Below are 20,629 nucleotides of genomic sequence, written 5' to 3'. Positions count from 1 at the left end.
TCGCACAGGCTATCCAACGGATTCCCATCTATCGGGTTATTTCTTTTCCTCACTGTCTGTTATCCACCTATTTCAGGGTCTCGCCCCGGCATCCATGGTTCTCTCCTCTTTGCTCTCTCTTGAGCTCTCTTTCTGACATTGGTTTCTCCCTTTCTTTCGAGCTTTGGATACACTCTCCTCGTTCACTGCCCACCGCTGCTTGCCTGGGATCATTTCCGTTTCAAGTCACCTTTGGAAATCCTGGGACTAGCTGTATCGTGCTATTTAGTGGATACTATTAGACCTCTTCATGACATTTCAAGAGAATTATGTGATCATGAATAAGGAATGCCACCCATTCTGCTAATATCAGGCTGAGTTATTGTCAGTAACGTTTTGCTTCACCACGTGGCTCACAGATTTTCTAAGAAGGCTTGTTTAGTAGTTGGTGCTGTGATTTGCTAAATGTATCCAGCTAATCAAATTTTGAGTCAAATACGGGGCAATTCGTTTCTGGGTGGATTAAATTTGCCCACCACTGCTGGAAATGTACTATTTAGCCAAACTGTGTTAATTGTTTTCCCAAACGTCCGTGAGTTTGATTAATGCACTTTCTTGATGAATTTGTTGGGCAAGTGAGTCAAAGTGACAAATAGTCCCTTTTTATGGAACTGAATGAAAATACACAATCTCTCTCCGAGAGGCACAGCTAGCTCAGGTAAAGACTGATTACACAGTTTTTCCATTTAAAATTATACATTTGACAATGTGTTTGAAATGGAAGAAATCTTTAAAATGTTGCTTTGCTAATCGTGGTTCTGGCAGATATCTCTGTTTATCTGAAATACCCTTTTCATAAAAATGTTAGCATCACATCCCTTTTTGCTGATATTTGTAGCTCTATTCGTATGGTTTTTGCTCCAAGTAGTGCACTTATTCTGTATATAACAATGGCATCACAGGTTGTAGGAGACATTTTTTACTGGACATTTGCTGTCTTACAGAATAAAAATAATATAAGGGCAAATACCTACTGTTTTGTTTTGTTCCCTACTCTCTTAATCAGTGCTCCAGATAATATTTTGAGGTGGGAGTATTTTACGCATGATTTTTCAAATTAGAGCGTAAATGCCATTTCAAGAGAGTAAAAATGAGTTTTCTCCGCTGCAAGAGAGTAAAACTTATCCAACACATACGTTATGGGTATGAACACATTTTAAAAGGGTCCATGCTTTATTGTGTTGCTCGCTTAGCTGTCACAGATTTGGTCTTTCAGTTGGAAATTCACCATCATGCATAAGAAGGCTATGCTGCTGACAAAAGAAATGCTACATTGCCATCTAGTGGTGGAAAGTATGTTTTTTTAATGAATAAATCAAAGCGTACACGGTACGCAGTACAAAATTAAATGGTCCGTATTTGCCATATTTACATGCGTAAAAGGGCAAGATACGCACGTTAACTGGTAGGCTGCTCTTAATTATAGTTCAGCTCACATTTTCATTTTTCACAACTTTGATTTCACTTATTAAATATGTCCATTTAAGTTAATAAAAACGAATTTATTTTAAGCACAATGGGTTCATATATTTTTCTCATTAGTTGGGCTAGATGGATTGTATCCCAATAGAAATAAGGGGTTCACATTGCACGCACCACATTAATAATTTGATGGGACATGAATGGATACGAGATTGTTACAACATTGCAGTTTTATATGTATCTAGAATAGATAATTGAGGTTTGTTAAGGGTTACACTCTTAGTGTTACTTTGTGTCTAGTATGATAAATTTAGATTTGCATACATTGCTATTATTATTATTATTATTATAATATGGAGCACATTGTGCAACTTAGCGTGATGAGATTTAAAGCACAGAGATTCATACAAAGTGGGAAAAGAAGCTTGAATGGGAAACCCATTATGAGAGGATGCAGTAGTTTTGAACACACATATATAAATATGAACATGTACAAATGGGAAATAAATGGGGAGAGTGGATGCCACAGATTTGTGCTTTGTAGGCTGAGGCCTGAGTTTGTGAAATGGATTTTCAAGCTTGTTCAGAAGACTGTCTGGCTAAGGGGGAAGGTATTGATTGGCAGAGGGACAGCTGCAACAAGATGGGAGTGGCCATTTGGAGCTGAAGTAGAATGAAGAGCGATGGGCCAAGGGTTTTGAGCTTGGAAATTGTTGTGTGGCTGAAGAAGCATCTGCCACCTGGCAGAGTCAATCTGGAGTTAGTGGTAAAACTGTAGAAGTGTGACTGGAAGTGACGATGACTACAGGGCTATGAGAAGGTCAAATAGATTGGCAAGAAAAAGAATATAATGGGACCCGAGGCCAGTTGGATTGAAATGGTGGTGACATAATGAAAGGGCGCCAGAGGACACCAAGAATAAATATCCAGGGTGTCCGAGTGTTTGGAGAAACAAAGAGTTAGTACCCGAGCAAAGGAGCCTTTTGTTAGCTCTCTGTAGCCTCATAAAGCGAAGTGCCCATACATAAACATGCATGCCAGATTTAGCATTTCAGGTCTGTGACCAAATGGAACCAGTACTAAAATTGTATTGTATGCTCATGTTAGGGTTGTGCGTCCTGCAGGAAGGAACCCACAAAGAGGGTTGGGCTTGTATTTGTAATGTCATAACATTGTATGTCAAAGGGGATGGTGCCACACTGAATGCAGTCAATGAGATTGTGCGAACTAGATTTCCTTGTATAGGGCTAAACCATTTGTATTTTGGGTGATGACTTTGTAAGTCAACATGAGGGGAATGTGAAAGTGTGTTAACTGTTGTGGAAATGTATATATTCTCAGGTTAGTTCAATCTCCAAGGAGTTGTATAGCCTCTCCCCAGTGGCCGTTGTGAAATAAACTTGCTTTAGTGACATTGTGTATTCACTTTTTGAGAGGTGGGCTATTTTAGAGTGCAGATATTCGAGGTCAGCCCTGACACAGGTCATTATTTTTAGTGTCATTTTTTAGTGTCAATAAATCTATATTTATAAAAGTCAAAATGTATTTGTGGGTTTGTAGCTTGATGAAGTGTTGTTCCTTATAAGATTCCACACTGTGTCACCAATCTGCACCACATTTTGCATAGTTACCTGTTAGGACCCTGTGGATATTACTTGCTGCATGACATTTGAACACCCCACCCCTTTCGGCGAGTTTCAGCGAGAGTCTAAATGTGTTTGTGGGTTTGTGGCTTGGTGAAGCGTTGTTCCTTATACAATTACAAACTGTTTTGCCAATATGCACCACATTTTGCATAGTTACCTGGTAGGAACCTCCAGACATTACTGGCTGCATGACATTTGGACAGCCCACCCCTTTCCCCGGATTTCAGCACCTTCACACATGAGACGGTTGCCTGAAATCAGCGAAACCTCAATGTGGACGTAGGAGAACTGGTCTCGCTCGGCATGAGGAACAAAAGTAGGCCTTAGGATGCACGATTTCTGAGATATTTGCGCCACAATGCACTGCAACAAACTGCACCACACTAGGGTGAGGAGACGAGTTGGGAGGGAGCACAGAAGTTTCCAGTATGCAGCAGCACACTAACTCTCGCCTCCCCCCAACGCCAGCTACAGGGTATGTCAGCCAACCACACACACACATTCTCAGTGCTGTTTACTTCAGGGTGCAATGCATATTAAGCGATAAGCAAATATGAACAGTGACCTACAGGATCATTGATTTCCAACAATTCATAGTGTTATCATGTCTGTGTACAGAACCTGTTCGGAGAATGGGTACTTGTTGCTTGTTTTTTTTAAATAAAAAACAAGTGAAATGCTCCAGCAGAACAACAAATGTATGTTTGCGTTATTGAGCAGGATCAACCGTTGTTTAAAGACGGGTGTGCTATTTTGTGGTTGATTTATCAATTATATTAATCTTGGTTTTATCACTTGAATATATTTTGTGATTCAGGGCAAATCTTAGCTATCAAAATTGAAAACACTTGAGAATGTCCCTGGAGATTAGCTCAGCGGCAACATGTTCGCCTTGGAAACAAGACGACACGAAGGAACACAGGTTCGATCCCTGGGTCCACGCTTAGAAACCTCAGGGTATTAAGCGCGTTGTAAATACGCAGCTAAGACATATTCCTGTAACAGCGCCTCAGTGCCCCGCAGGCTGAGTGAGCACTTTAAAAATGCGAATAAATAAAAGTAAATAAATATAGCTTGCTGTATTTGCCAACCACATGCTCGCTGTTACTCTTAACACACACACCCACCCACACACCCTCTCCTCACCCCCGGGGTGTGTGTATGTCTCTCTCTCTGTTTCTTTTTTTCACACTTACACTCTGACAGGTGCGCTAATACAGACACCCACGCTCTTTCACTCACGCACATACTCTAACAAGTATTTGCGTGTATACATAAAAATGTCTTTCAGATGTACAGACTCAGTCATAATCTTTAAATTAAATGTGTGCAATTGAATTAAAGTCAAAAAGGTAAATGCCAATTTACCTTTTGGCTTTTGCAATATAGTTCCCTTCGAAACTGTTTGGATTTTGTTTTGCTGCTTTTATGCCCCGAAATCTTATTTATGCGTTATTGTTTGCTTCTCCACCCTGGACTATGTAAAGGCAAGCGCACAGATGCAAACTGTGAATTGCAACAGATTAATTCACGCATCATGTAGGCCATTGTCATTTCGAGCACTTTACATTTCCTTAATGTGTGTGCACGTGGGTAAAGCAGACCTTTGAAGAAGCTGACAAGAACCGGGACGGATTGCTGAACATTGAGGAGATCTATCAGCTGATGCATAAACTGAACGTCAATCTTCCTCGCAGGAAGGTTCGACAGATGTTTCAGGTCAGTTACTTCTGTGCATCTCATTTTGGACTGTATTGAGTATGTTCTTTGCTCTGCGGCATTTTTTGCTTTGGTGCGAATTGCACTTGAACCAGTTCAATGTTTATGTATTATGAACCTTTGTCTAATGTTTGTCTATTAGCTTTTTGAAATTGCAAACATTTGCTGATTAATAGTATTGTTTTATCCGGAAATCAACTTTGAACAGCCACTTCCCTTGTATTATGTGACAACAAAGGGATTGGTGTTTTATGTTACATTGTGTTACTTGATATTTGTAAAGCACCTACTGATATTGTAATTGCCTTGAAGCGCTTTGAGGTGACTGGCCCATTGGCAGACTGCAGTCTGACCAAACATGAAAATACAATATCATTACATTGCATGCAAATCGTATTTAGAATGTAGACGCCTGTTCAATTACTAGCAGAGTTGACAAGTTTAAGCATGTTATACTAGCCATTCAATTCAGAATGTTCAGGTGCTGAGAGCTTTGCTATGTCAGTGAATGTGACAGCTGGACCAAATCTTTCATGGGACTCCGCTGTATTCTGCAGGTCATGGCACTTAAGAGAAATTACAGTTATAACCTAGTATATATGTTCCTGCTGGGATCATTCAAATAATTCAAGCAATGTAAAGTAAATTTTCACTTTCTCAATTTATGTGAAAAACATATAAGTGTATTTTACACCATACACAAATTCAATTGATTCAACAAACTCTGTCAAAGATAAAAGATACAAATTTCTCCTTCACCTGACAAATATACATTTGTATTCAACACATCTTTCTCAACGAAAAAACAAATTCGTAACAAAATTCATGAAATGAGTCCCAATATTGGAGTTGACATAAATTGTTTGGTGTTAATATGACAATTGTTCCCTCTTCTCAACTACGCATTTCGGGCGATAAACGCCCTTCTTCAGGTTATAAATATTGGTTGATCGTTCTTTCTATCTCTGATTGAATTTTTCTTTATAATTAATTGCAGGTGATATTGGGTGCAATCAATTGCACCCAATATCACCCAATATTTATAACCTGAAGAAGGGCGTTTATCGCCCGAAACGTGTAGTTGAGAAGAGGGGACAATTGTCATATTAACACCGAACAATTTATGTCAACTCCAATATTGGGACTCATTTCATGAATTTTGTTACGAATTTGTTTTTTCGTTGAGAAAGATGTGTTGAATACAAATGTATATTTGTCAGGTGAAGGAGAAATTTGTATCTTTTATCTTTGACAGAGTTTGTTGAATCAATTGAATTTTTGTATGGTGTAAAATACACATATATGTTTTTCACATAAATTGAGAAAGTGAAAATGTACTTTACATTGTTTGAATTATTTGAATGATCCCGACAGGAACATATATAAAACATGTTCTTTTACATTGAATCTAATTAGTGCAAATGAGTTGCTTGTTGTTGTGCCCCAGTTCATTCACCGTGTGATTGCAGTGAATCTTCCCAGCATCGGTATTTTTCAGTTAAGGTAGCACTTTACTCTCTGGGAGCACCTAAAGTCGGTTTATGAGTAGACTAAATATATTGTGAATTGATCAAAAGGTTGAAAATTATTAATTTCAATAGGTGTGCATCTCTACTTTCCACTCATCACTTCTCTGTAACATTCAGTTAATTTAGTAGACCTGTTCTATATCTAATGCGGTGAACAAAGCTGGCTTTCGTTTTGGTAGTAATACACAGCCATCTATAAAGAGAAAATATGGCATTTGGGATCCCTGCAGACTGAAATAGACATTGTGCAATGCGGAGGTGGGTGAGAGACAAGCCGGTTAGGGCAAGAAGGGCCTGGTGTCTGTATGGTTGTGTGCAGTGACAGTCTGGCACCTTTCTGTTGTATTATGTTACTTTGATTAGACCATCAACCTGAGGCCATGAGTTGCTTTGTTGCTTGTACAGAGCGTTATGCCGCAATAAGGGCACCTCACCGGACTGAGGGGCAAGGAGGGAATCTCTCAGGTTGCAAGCCAACAGTGTGAACACCAATGTGCTAAGAGATTAACACTAAGCTGGCTCGCCAGCCTGCTAGTCAACAAGTCTAAATGGGGAGAATGGGCGTGTATAGAAGTGAATCTGCTCCGAAGGCCTAGGGAAACAGTAGTGTGCAGAGCTTGTACATCTGAGAACGCTTTTAATGAAAGCATTTCTGGAGGGGTTTTATGTCAGAAATGCACATTTTCCATGTTCACGAGTCCTTTAAAAATCAGCAAAATTTAACCTTGACCATCTTCTTTATGAATTACATTTCACATGTGCAATTTTTATTTAAGCATCTTCATAGTGAAATTTATAAATTGCTCCTTGATGAAAACAAATATGCATGTTGATGTAGGTCACCTTGAAGAACTCATTTATTTAATTCAAATATTTGGCCAAGGACTAGTTGTGCACTCCTTGTGTGAAAGTGTGATCTTGTTTCACCCGTCAAGATTGACCCTACTGCAGTTTATTTTGCTTTGAATATTACTACAATCCTGTGATCGTGAGAGAGCGACCTCCGTTCCATTAATTTCAATATTTATTTTGCCAGCCATCCATTTTCAGTTTGTGCTCTGCTGATCTGTGGTCAGTTATGCCTTTTGCATTTTTCATTTTTTTCTCCAATTGTTGGTTTATTCTTTGCTGAAAGCATTGCTCTTCACAATTCCTTCATTTGGTTTTAAAAAACTAAAATAATTGTTCTTTTGTTTGAGTCCAACATGCATCTTACTGTGACAAGCACTACTTGGTTGAAAAACAGTTTACAGCACTACTAATCTGAGTATGCTGGTTTACCATTACTGTACCCAAAGTTTCCTTTACATATTTGCCATGAGAAGTCTCCATTTTAAGGTAGCCAGTGAAAATGTTGCCAACTACAATATAGCTTGGGAAAACATTGTGGTAACAATACCTTTGCAGTCAAACCTTATCCAAGCAACTAGCCAATAAACAAAATGCAGCTGGAAAGAAGGCAAACATGCAGTACTGTAAAATTAATTATTGGGGTTAAAGAGGATGTGGTGGGATTGCATATGGCTGTTGTAGGGTTCGGATACGTGCTTCGGCTAGGATAGAGATTGAGGTTAGAGTTAGGATAAGAGTTAGGGTTAAAACAAACATTTGGGTTAGGGTGGGGGTGTTTGAGGAGGATGGTGATGTTGAGGTTTGAGTAGGAGTTTGAGTAGAGTAAGGGTCAGGGTGGGCGTTAAGGCTGGGTGGGGGCTAGAGTTAACAGAGTGGGGGTTTGAGCAGTCTAATGAATTTGTGAGCTGCTACGGTAGTGTCTAACTCTAAGGGCTAGTGTAAAGTAAGGTTTAGAGTAAGTGTTAGGGTTGTGGTTAGGGTAAGGCTGAGGCTAGCATTAGAGCATGTTTTTGTATTAGGGTAAGGGCTATGGAGGTTGTGGAGGCGAGGGCTGGTGATGGGGTTGTAGTTTGGATCACTTAATTTCCTAATTATTTGAGGTTTTATATTGAGTACCATGTAAATATGATACTCCGAGTGCTGCAGTGTTGGGGCTAGTCTAAATGTCAGGGTTAAAGGTATAAGTGCTTCAGTTTGAGTTAGGAATAGGCCAGGGGTGAGTGTGTGAAGGTTTGTGATTGCCTGCCTTTTTGGACTATTGTTAGGGTTAAAGTCATCTACTTTTCAATGTTTAATAATATATCCTTTTCTGGCGACCTTATTATGGACAACATTTTCACACTTTACATTGCTTGTATAGACATACTACATTTTTGAAAACTATTATTTGCTAGCTAGCTTTTCACATATCTCAATTGTCTTGGCAACATTTTCATGTAGAACCCAATTTAGTATTTTATCTGGATTATAAAACTACAGATCGATTAAGGGCCTAATTCACAAAGACGTTTTATAATGGCAAAACCCCATTGGAAAACGATCCGTGAATCAGGGCCTAAATGTTTTCATTGGGTACATTTTTATGCTGGATTTCTATAAATCCCATAGCTGGGGTCACTGACATGGCTGCTTGAAAGGGCACAGTGCTTGGCTGAGTAAAAACGAGTGAATACTATTTTTGTAGATTAAATCATGCCTAGTTTTATTTTGCAGCGCTAGCAAGCGTTACTCTGTCCCATCTCATAGGCGTTATTTTGGTGAATCTCGAGAGGATGACGGACTCGCCGATTCGGCAGCATTCAAAGCTCTGGTGCCCTTGATGGGCGATAGAATGAGTTGACATCACAGCGTTCAGACTGGTGTTCTGCAAGACACACCCAGCCCTCTGCAAGTCTACGGCTATGCTAATAGAAGCCACCGTGTTGGGGAACGAGATGTAGTTGTTTACAGAGCTGCTGGCCACATTTCCATACCTCACGATAACCTTCAGGCATGCCAGGAAATGTCCTAACATATTAAGAGGTCTAAGTGGTGAGCCTTCTGTTCCCCAAGGTATTTCCGTGGTTCCTGGGGCAATTTAGAAAGCTGTGTGTGCCATGTTCATGGTCTTACTGCTTAGCCCACTAGTCTACGTTTAGCATCTTTTCTGTTGGGAATACAGATGTTTTACTAAACCGCACAGGATCTTCTGCTAGTGTAGCCATTGCTGAAGGTCATTGCCTCATTGCCTCACAGCAATGCATGGATTCTGGTCGGCTGGTTTTTGTACAGCGGCAAAACCTTTGGTGCTATCCAAAAATGATTTTATGAGTGAATAGTCAGGAGGATTGTATTCTCTGAAGGATACAGTGCTTTGGCCATTTCCCTGTCCTCGCTGCACTCATGCTGTGCAGGCTTTGGTGGCTCACACCAGGACATGTCAATGGCGTGTTCATTTCGTCTTTCAGGAAACCAAGTGGGAGTAGAAAAGACCATTCGAGCCAAAAAGCCACACATGCCACTGTGCCCCAGGTAGCCATCCCTGGTAGTCACCTCTAGTCCACTGAGCAAAGCATTGTGGGAAAGCAAATGTGCATTGTTGCTCCAGAAAATGACCTGTATTATAGGGTAGCACTGTTATATGCATAGCGCACAAGGCAGACAGCTCTCAAAGATGCAGACAACAACATGCGCGTTTCTCCCTCACTAGGGACCACCCGGCAGCCAGAGTGTTTGGAAACTAACAGAAGCGGCATTACAGCAACACAGTTCTCTGATGGATGCCTCTTAAACTGTATTTATATCAGCCTGTCGAAGTGCTACACATTCAGTTAGCTGGGTGAATCCATCTGCTCTCCTTATTGCTCCAGATGCTTTGCTTTACTCCCCTTTCTAATGGCCTTTACTCATAACAAAACATGGACGCGAGAAAGAATCCAGCCCAAGAAACTCAGTGACATTTAGTTGGAACAATTAATGCACACAGCGGAAAGCAATTCATAATGATAATTTCTTTATTTGGCAATTAGTACCAGGGCTCGGCCGAGTCTGCTCGCTGATGGCTGGAACTCCGAGCCAAGGTCAGGGTCCTACCATTTCCACACCCATTGCATGCAGTGGCTGTCTTCCACCTCCTCAGCGGCTCCTTGCCTGTGCCGCCAGTTTCCTCCTTCTACTACACACCTCCACAGTCTCCGCCACTGGCTTCTCTCGTCCCCACTCTCCTCGGCTTCTTCTCATTATGACGGCCGGAATCCCATGGAATTCGAGTTGATCCATTTGCAGACATATCTTTGCATTTTTAAGAGAGAAGTTCTAGTGGCGATTTCATTTTGTAGACGCTGAATTATTAGCCTCCTTTATATGTAGAGTCTGATGTCTCAAAAATCAAATGCCATTGCAGTATTTAGTAGAGGCTGACGCGAACCATTTGGGATATCCCATTCCGGCTGTCAATAACCTCTGCGGTCTCCTTTGTCACATGAAGGCAGGGTTGGTGCTAGGAAAAGAATTTCAGCTGACCCTTTCCAAATGGTTTCTTCTGCCGAAGACCCTGAGTATGTCATTTTTCACATCTCCTCAGTTGCTGTGAAGAAGGTTCAAGCAGTGATTTTATTTTAGCACGGTCAATTTCCATTGTGGTTTCTGCTGCCTTGGTGGGATATAGCTCACATTGTGCCAGCCTGCATGCTACAAAATCAAATCCTGCTGGGGCCAACTCGCCCATTCAGAGGTGGATCATTAAAGGTACCATTATATTGCGTAATAATAGCCACTACTATTACAGTGCTTCAAGGTGGGAGGAATCGACATAAAGCGCTATTCAAATCCTCTGATATTATTAATATTAGATCTGTGTACAGCCGTTAGCTGGGCTCTTATGTCAACTGATAGCAAAACTTGAAACTGTCTAGTGTTTCCACACATGCCTGTCCTTCTGGGTGTGATCAGAATGATATGAAAATCAAATGTCTCATCTTGCTTGGGCACTGTGAGCTAATAGGACACACTCGTGAGTGGGCATCATCTCATACAACCCGTTATTTAATCTTGTTTGTACTCCGTAGTGGGGCTCACAAAACATTTGTGAACCCCCACTGCCTCACAGCAAAAAGCACTGGACACATTCACAACATACTTCACAAGAGGCTGGCGACACGTTCCAAGAGTGTGGTTTCACTTGTTCGGTGAAAATTGGTTCATCTTTTCTTTCCAAAGTGCCCCAATTTCCGATAGTTGAAAAACAGTCAATCCGATTGGGCTAAGGGTCAGGAGAGATTGCCTAGCAGTGACTAAGTGGCTGTTAGTGTTGTTAAAACTCTGTCACTGTGCTTCAACTTTGCAGCAAAAACTTAATAAGCCGTACTGAGATTTAGAAGTGATGTTTTTCAACGAGTCCCACCATGTAGTGATACTGAGGTTCACCGAGAAGCTCCTCATTCACTTCATGCTCATGTCTCATGAGAGAGATATGCACGCTGTGTGTCTGCACCCCCTCCCCTGTTGGAGTGAATTGGAGATTGTGCATGTGCCCCCTTGATTGTGCATGTGCCCCCTTCCCTGCAAAAGTGTGCCAAAAGTTAGGTTTGTGTTTCCCCTTCCCGGCAGGAGTGAACAAAACCTGTGTGTGGATTCCCTTCCCTGCAAGAGTGAGTTATGAATTATGTCACTCCACCTTCTCATTGGTAGTGCATTCGAAATTGTGTGTGTGACTCTTTGCTTATGGGGTGCTTCAGAAATGGTGTGTGTGTGCTCTGTAGAATTGCTGCAACAATTAGGCGTGTGGCGCCCCTTCTTTTGTGAGAGTGCATTTGAAATTGTATTTGTAATATTATTAGAAATTGTGTGTCCCCGTCCCTACAATAGTGCTTCCAAAATTAGGTGTTTGAGGCCCCTTCAATTCTTTGCATCAGTGCGTTGGAAATTGTGTGTGCACTCCCATTCTTGCTAAAGTGTATGTTCAAATTTGCTCATGTGCCTTTTCTTTTTTTTTATTTTCTTTTTTTTTAATTTTTCTTTTAGTTTGTACAAACTTTTTGAAAAAACAAAATTATACACAATATTCCTCCCCTATCTCTCTAGGGTGCTTCAGAAGTGGGTCTTTACAGTGCATTTTTCTTAGCAGAGTGTAGCGTTCCATAGCTTGTTACTTCTCTCCGACCTAGTTATTCTCTTTTTTTCCATTACTCTGTTCGCTACAAATGATTTATTAATCCATTACCAATCCTTTATCTTGTTTTACTTCGCCTCTTCATCTCATCTCAGCACTTCGGAAGCACCCATTACTTTTTAGATTCTTTCTCTAATTTAATTCTCTTTTAGGAGGTTTTCAAGTATTTCCACGAAGTATGTCAACCCGAAAGTGTCTTTTTCACATGGGTTGTGAAATTTTCGCCATAGATCCTCTCCACTTAAGGTGGCATATTTTCGCACTGTATGTCCTAAGTGTATAGATCTCTGATTTTTCAGGGCCTCACAGTACAGTGTTAGGTGTTTAAGGGTTTCTTGATGTTTATTACAGAAACGACACCTGAGTAATGCTTTCAGATTCCTCGTTCTTATTGCTCGGCTTACTCTGGTGTTTATTAAGTTCATACGAAATTTCATATAATTTGTTCCATGTCTTGCATTAGCTGATCTCATCAAATATTGAGGCAGTTGTTTTCGATCTTTGGCTTCTATAGCTGCATCTTCCATAAGTTTGTGGCGATTGCGATCGTCAACTGTCGAGCACCAATCCTGTTCCCATAGCTTTTTCTTCACATAATTCGGGTTGTTTCTCAGGGTGTCTTGATCAGTTCCCAGTTGTTCTAATTGCTTTTTACACCCGTCTGCCCATTTACATAGTAGAGTTTCTTTGTTGCCTTTCATAGCATTTTGTAAGGTCTTGAATTGAGGCAAGCATTCTACTGTGATGATTTTCCGATATATGGATAGCATGTTCCATAGCACTCGGGCGTGCATGGATATTAAATTAAGTTCATATCTCATACATGCACTCGAGATTCCTTTCTGTAAATGCAGAACCCTCCTCCAATATTGATTTTCTAGTTCTGGCCATAGAGTGGCAGACACTCCTAGGGCACATTCTGCTCCATAAATCAGTGATGGGATCACTTTTTGGTTGTAGTGGGCTATTACTGGTTGTAGTGAGAATTTCCCAAACTTTTTGTTTATTACTACTCCTTGACTTGCTAATTGTCTGCATTTTTGTTTAGCATTCTCTGCCCAAGGAGCATCGTTTATGTTACTATTAATCCAAACACCTAGGTATTTTGTCTTTTTTACACATCTTAAAATTTCCTTTCTCAGTCTCCACTTTGGGGTACTTTTTGTACTCCGTTTATTGTTTCGTGTTTAATCTTGCAGGATTATTATTTCAGATTTTGTTGGATTGATGCCTTTTCAGTGTGGAAGTGTGGCAAAAATGTGTTGGGTGCGCCACCTTCCCTGTTGCAAATTAGGTGTTCGAGTGACTCATTCAGTTCACTCATACAAAAAAGGTAGCAGGCGCCCCTCTCTCGAAAGAACACAGCATGATAACCTGTTCAGTGGTTATTAACCACCTTGAGAGTTCGCAGCCATCTGCTTTTTGCTCACGGTACTTTTCACAAAGGAGGAATATCCATTTGCATATCAGTCTTTGTCCCGCCCACATGGGCAGTCCAGCACCAAAATGCTATGGCAATTCTCTTCTGAACAAGAGTACCAACAGCAAGGGTCACCCTAAGTTACTGGGGGCACCCAGACGTGGACTCCCTGCTCACTGTGCTCAGAGAGGCATAGCTCCACCTCACTGGTAAGGCCCAACAAGGCTGAAACACGTGTATGGGGTTGCTGCTGGTACTCTTGTTCAGAAGGGAATTGCCATAGCATTTCGGTGCTGGACTGCATACGTGGGTGGGACAAAGACTGATATGCAAGTGGATATTTCCCATCTGTGAAAGGCACAGTGAGCAAAAAGCAGATGGCTGCAAACTCTCAAAGTGGTTACAAACCACTGAACAGGTTATCATGCCGTGTTCTTCTACCTTTTTCACATTCAGTTCACTCATGGTGGGAATCAGGGAAGCATACCAAGCAGGCACATGTCCCACAATCCCCTGTGCTACATTATGATCGTAGACATGTAGCAGGCTTGTTAGTTCACTCACTGGCTCGCAACACAATATTTATTATCCGCACCACCACAATCCTCTTCAATCATCTTGTCATTTAATCTTTAGACCCTGAGCTAGTAATGTCCATGACAAAGAGGCTGCTACCCCAGAGAAGACTACCAGAGGCCAGACCTCTGACTGGCTGTTGCAAATGCTCAGCTGTTCTCTGCCCTCCATACCTTTTGGCTCTGTAAGCAAATGTTCTGTGAAAGCCCCTCCCCGAAAGGGCAGTTTTGCACATTTCAATTGCGTCTTCTCACTGTGTCATCTTACCCTCCACAGTCTGAAACATATCCACTTTCAACTTAACATGGGGGTCAGGGAAAGTTGCCAAAACATATTGTGGAAAGGCTAGTGTTTTGGCCTTGTCAAGTGGGGGAGGGAGGAACAAACCCTAAACCCATCCAACTCCTTTGCCGGCATACGTGGCTGTAGACCCATGTAGCACCATGGAGATAGAACCAGAGGGCCCTCCGCACTGGTGTGCTGGCCGAAGACGCACACCGCAAACCAGTTCAGGCCCACCGTTGGGGGGGGGGGGGAGACTGTTGTGGGCCCTCTAGACTACCAAAGACATAAAAACAAACATCACCAATCAAGACTTATATTAGGGTTGACCTGTTCCAAACACTTTAACATGAACTGGGACAATGAACTGAAAAAAACACCATTGTTGTTCTGCGGCGGCCAATGCGTAAAAAGGGAGTGGGGATTAAGGGTCTATATGAGGATTTAGTGTATGTGAAAATTCCCAAGCGGGCAAGACTGGTCAGATTGGCTAGAGAAGCAGACCCAGCCATAGGTCAGAGAGGCGTTTAAAAGCAGGAAGTTGTGGGTTTGGTCGGTGGAGGTCTGAGTAGGTGGAGTTGGCAAAACAAGAGACCAGCGAGAGGAAGGATAGTGGAGTTAACTGTGGATGTGATTTTTGGAGCAGGTCAAGCATTATGTTGATGAGTGCAAGTGCATTGTGAGTGTACATGAAAGAGTTACAAGTGTGTTTAAGAGTTAAGTGTAGGAAATTAATGTGAAGTTATTATGGTTCTTGAGCTAGTAAGATGCTTTAAAATTAAGTAGTATTTAATCTGTAATAAGTAGTTTACGAGCAGCATGAGTGCTGACTGACCAGTATCCCAACTGCGAGACCCTGGAAACAATCTTGCCAGCCATTGGTCTCCTTTCTTCAGAATATGAGAATAGATTTTAAAAGACATTAACGTGCTAAGCTATTGACCTCCAAGTCGCTCATAAGTGCAAGTACTATGAACCAGCCCCAATTACCTTTTCTTATCCCACAAAGAGCGTGAATATATTTGACAAATAATTAAAGTGCTTGTCTCAGTTACTGCACTCATCCAAGTTGTCCGTGAGGGCCTGTTCAAAGAACCAATGCGCCCCACAATGGATTACCCTTTTTCTCAAAGTGTGTTAATACATTTGAAAAGAAATCCAATTTGGCATGTCAGCTATTTCGCTAACCAAGTCACATTTGAGTGCATGTTTAAACAACCAGCATTTCCGAGGGACGATTACTCCTCCCTCAAAGCTTGCTAATACATTTGTCAAGAAATTCAAATGCTTGTCTTAGCTATCGCTCTCATTCAATTCATGCATTTGCAAGCATTCACCAAACACTGTTTTCCTTTGCTCAAAGTCTGCTAATACATTTGACAAGAAATTCAAGTGTTTGCGTGCGTCAGCTGTTGTGTGTAACCAAGTTGCATGTGAGTGCATCTTGAGTCAAGTCGCCTCATCACACATTCCTCCTCTTGTGGTGAATTTCTACACAAACCCAGTTACCCTACCACTAACGCAACTGCCTCACTGATCAGCAGGGGCATGCAAACCATTTTCCCCAGCATGCCCCAAACACTTTGCCCTTCCCTCAAAATGAATACACTTTAAAGGAAAATTTAAATGCTTGATGTGTCAGCTATTGCACTTGATAAAATCGTGCTTAAGCATATTCAATCAAACCACCCCAGAACAAAATATGCTTGGAAGTTGCCCTAGTAAGGATCACCAAGCCTGAAATTTTCAATTAAATGAAGATGTTTTCCAAAATATAACATGAGATTGTTCTGTTCTTTAATCTGTAAAATCTCCCCTAAAATCAAAACCAAAAACTGCGATATAAATTATCCCCCTAAGCAAGTTCCTGATGTAGACAGATGAATCTGGCTACCAGAACTAAATTACGGCTTTTTGAGAGATTCAGGTAAAATTCGGCAGATTTTGTACATAGCAGAAATGTGTGCAATTCTTAATTTAGCCAAATAAAGTCGTGCAGGCTTAGTTGTTAGCATTCGGGGACCTATTGCCCAAAACATGGACAATGAACGAGTCTGTAGTAGCCTACATGTTTGCTGGTAATACTCTTGAATATAGCCAGAGTCTAAAGGGAATTGTGGTTATGGCTGGAAGGCATGTATTGCATCAACCATCACATAGCCTGGGAAGGAGACTTGCCACCCAGGATTGTCCCTGGTCCACCGGGGGAATCGCCCTAAATGGCCTCAGAAGAAAAGCTGCTTCTTTATTTCAGGCACCGTTTTAGGACTTGGGACTGAAGGCAATAGGTCTAGTTTGAGCAGTGGTCTTCAACCTTTGGCTCTCCAGATGTTTTTGTCTCTAGCTAATAAACCTCTTAGCCCACATAGTCAATGGCGAGGGATTATGGGAGTCAGAGTCTAAAACATATAAAAAGCTGCACGCTGCAGACCCCCCAACTAGAGTCTAGGGAACGTTGGACTTGGAAATGAAAATATTGGAATAGAGACAGTGAGTCCTGTGCTGAATTCAACCCAAACACTTAATTTTTGTTACTCTTCTATACTGGCGCTTTTTATCTATTTGTATCCCTCTTGAGTTGCCCAACCTTTAGGTCTGTATCCAACCCCTTCCTCGTGACATAATAAAAGTGTTGAAAAGTACTTTGAGTCTCAAGTGGCTTGTTAATCCCGCACAACCACAGTACGTTCTTACAATTGTTGAGTAGATAATCTTATGCCCATTACTTCTTTGCTTGGAGCAAGAGTGTAAATGGGTACGTGACTTGCTTCGCTATATGCATGGTTGGCGTTATAAGGTTCTTTTTGTGTTCTTAATTTTGACTCACTAAACACATTGTTCTATAAGGACAAGCCAGTACCAATGATAAATGTCCTATCTTGTTTGCCTAAATGTTTGTAAAAATGTGTATCATCCAGATAGCATGAGCTATTCTCTAACTAATGAATTCCTGTTGGAATGTTGCCATCTCTATGGCGACTATCACACCGCAGGAGAACCTGTTATATCCAAGTCAAATTTAGTCTGTAAGGCCCTACCCAGCGCTCTTCAATGTGAATGCGTTATTTTTGTACAGTATTTCTGTTGTTCATTTGGAGAAGACCTGCTATGTAGGAACCCTCTCCCCCTTTAAAATGCTGTACCCAAGTTGTTACATTGGAGGATTTAAGGTTGACGCCATTATTGTCTTTGTGGACTGTTCCTTCTGCAAACGTGTGGAAACCAAACCTTCGCTGTTGTACTGGTTTAGACAGAGGTGTGTATGCAATACATGAACCCTCTTCTCAGAAGTGTAGACAGTCATTGGTATACTTCTGGAAGCTTCTTTTGTTGAATTGAAGCGTAGCATCCCAATGGCATGTCAGTTTGAAAGGGAGTTTAATTTGGTGTGAGAGCCGCTCGCTTAACTTGATGGCACCATAAATGTCTTAGAAGTGGCCTTCTGTGTGCATGCCCAGGGGAAGTACCACATTTTTTGGGGAGGAGTTCGTTTTTTATATTTTTTCTATAATAATTGAATTAATTCGTATTCAACTCTGAACATGTATAGTACATTGAATGTTTTATTCCTATACAGGTCACAGAAACCCAGCTATAACTAATAATAGTGTTAGCAACAGCAAACATTTTTTAGCTGCTCACTTGCAATTGTAGTTTTTTAGAATTCCTTTGAGATTTACGTGTAACTGAATATGTAGGATTTTAACATGCAGGTCTGACGTATATCGGTGCTAAGGAAACTAAAACAATTAATAATATGCACAGCCCTACAGGTAAGGGACATATATGTCACTTTACCTTCTCAAAAAACGCAAAACAGCACGAAATAGGGATTCATAATACTCCCGACACAAAGTTTGGAAGCACACTCCTAAAAGCCCGTCACCTACTTTCACCCACACAGCCCCAGCAATATGTGTGGACCAGTAGTACACGTGGTGCCAGAGCGAATCACTACTGTGAGCACTGCTTGGTCTGGAGAGGTATACACGCATCTTTTAATGTGCATGAATAGCTAGGTGCACATACATATTAATTACAAAAACATGGTTTTATATGTAAAACATATTTTTACTCATAAAATACTCCCATTGGGAATGGTGCTTACTTTTTTTTACTCCATAAAAATCATTTTAATATTACCTTTAAAAAAATAGAGTGTAACATACTCCCACTCCAAAAGCTTATCTGGAGCACTTAATATGTGCTTATCACGTGTTACTGTGCTTTTAAAGCTATCAAACATGCAAAAGATATTTCTTGATGAAAATGGAAAATGAAATAAAATTACTCTTCGCAGGGAGCTAAGGGTAGTTTCTAAAAATGCTGTGCCCTGTGTTAAGCATGCACACTAGAAGTTAAGCATTTTACATGGTCTGTAATCAAGCACGCCTTCTCTACGCAGTATACCACAGGCAGACTTCAGGTAAGGGGATCCATTTCCTTATGGTTCTACTGAATATTTGTGGAGATACACATAAGAACAAGCCTTCAGGAGGTTGAGAAACCTTTCTAAAGTGGTTTGTAAATCCTGAACAAAACCCCTTAGGCAGCTGCCGAGAGCCTAGTAAGTGATAGCCTAAGTACTCCTTTTCTGTTCCTCATTACCCCTGAGAGTGAGACACACTGAGAAGCAATTATGACATAAATTGCCTGCAGCATGTGTTGGTGATCCCGTTAGGGCGAGTACTTGACATTAAACAGAAGTCATTTTTAAATTCATTTGAGTCTTTTTTTTTGTTTTGATTTTCAGGATCTCTTAGAGAACCGACATTTAAAAAAAATGATTCTTGGATTGCATGTTTCATTTCAAATTACCAATTGTTATTCTTTAACTAGTCTGTTCTGCACATAGACAATATGTTTCTATTTTTTTTTTTATTCATCTGGGTTTTAAAGTTCACTTTTCCATTTTGATCCACAGGAAGCCGACACCGATGAGAACCAGGGAACCCTAACGTTTGAAGAGTTTTCGGTGTTTTACAAGATGATGTCCTTGCGGCGTGACTTGTACTTGTTGCTCTTGAGCTACAGTGGCAAAAAAGATCATTTAACAGTGGACGAGCTAGGGCAGTTCCTGAAAGTGGAGCAGAAGGTAAGGAAATAAAAAGCCTGACGACAGCCATTTTGTGTTGTGGTGTCTTTAGTGCAGAGCATATATATTGTGGTGAACCAGATGAGGCAGACCAAAAGAGGACATTTCAAAGATGGTTATTTTTCAATGATAAAGAAGGCCCCACGATCTCTATCACTATGTGGGTATTCCCCACCTACGAAACTCAAATAAAGGGTGCTCGCCTGTCCTCTAAAGAAATCAAAAATGGTCCCCCATCAAAACCTACTTTCTATCTATCCCTACCACCACTGAAAACAACCTAAATAACCAGAGGCTTCTGCTACTGGTTGGTGGGCCTTGTCCGGCCAAGGGCCCTGGCTTTCATCTACAAAATCCGTTCTCCATTCCATGAAAGAAAAAAGCGTTCATCAGAAACATATCACAAATGTTTCTTTACCAGTTCCAAGCGAAAATGTCTTCATCTGTTATCTCACAACAAAGTTCTATAATCCACCCCCTTCGCACTCCTCATGAGCTGTTGCAATTCTTGATAATGGTTTAAACATAAAGTTTTGTTTATTAGAGGGATTCTTCTTGTCTTCTTTTTCTCTCCAATTGTATGGTTCTCTGTATACTTGTGTTTCAAATATGTGAGCACTCCCGGTTCGTTCCCTCTTGTTACTTCAATGAGGACCCTGTTGCTGCCTCATATTTAATACTGTTCGCTTCGGGTTTCTTGGATTCCCGTAACCACACTTATATTTTACTTCTCTTTGTTGCACTCTTCTCCCCCCACCCCCTCCAAGCAACCCTGCTACCTGTATCTGCATCAGGTCTGCTGCTTGGGGTTGGCGTCTCAAAACAGCAACTCTCGCATGCCTGCTTTTCTCTTCGGCTTGCAATGGCAGCTCTGACAGCTCTTCCGTTAACCTCTGGTTC

The 20,629-nt window shown here is 41.1% G+C and overlaps 1 protein-coding gene across 6 annotated transcripts in view; it reads left to right on the top strand.

Moving 5' to 3' along the window:
- The window catches only part of PLCH1 (phospholipase C eta 1), a 1,334,702-nt gene that overhangs the window by 685,875 nt on the left and 628,198 nt on the right, over positions 1-20,629 (top strand). For all 6 annotated transcript variants that reach the window (XM_069618420.1, XM_069618421.1, XM_069618423.1 and 3 more), the window contains 2 exons: positions 4,697-4,826; positions 19,559-19,729. In XM_069618420.1, coding sequence (XP_069474521.1) covers positions 4,697-4,826; positions 19,559-19,729 — 301 coding nt within the window. The remainder of the gene's footprint in view (positions 1-4,696; positions 4,827-19,558; positions 19,730-20,629) is intronic.

Source organism: Ambystoma mexicanum, chromosome 10 (genome assembly GCF_040938575.1).
Source record: "Ambystoma mexicanum isolate Mex_15411 chromosome 10, UKY_AmexF1_1, whole genome shotgun sequence".
Classification (NCBI taxonomy): domain Eukaryota; kingdom Metazoa; phylum Chordata; class Amphibia; order Caudata; family Ambystomatidae; genus Ambystoma; species Ambystoma mexicanum.
This window is presented reverse-complemented; position numbering and strand designations above follow the sequence as displayed.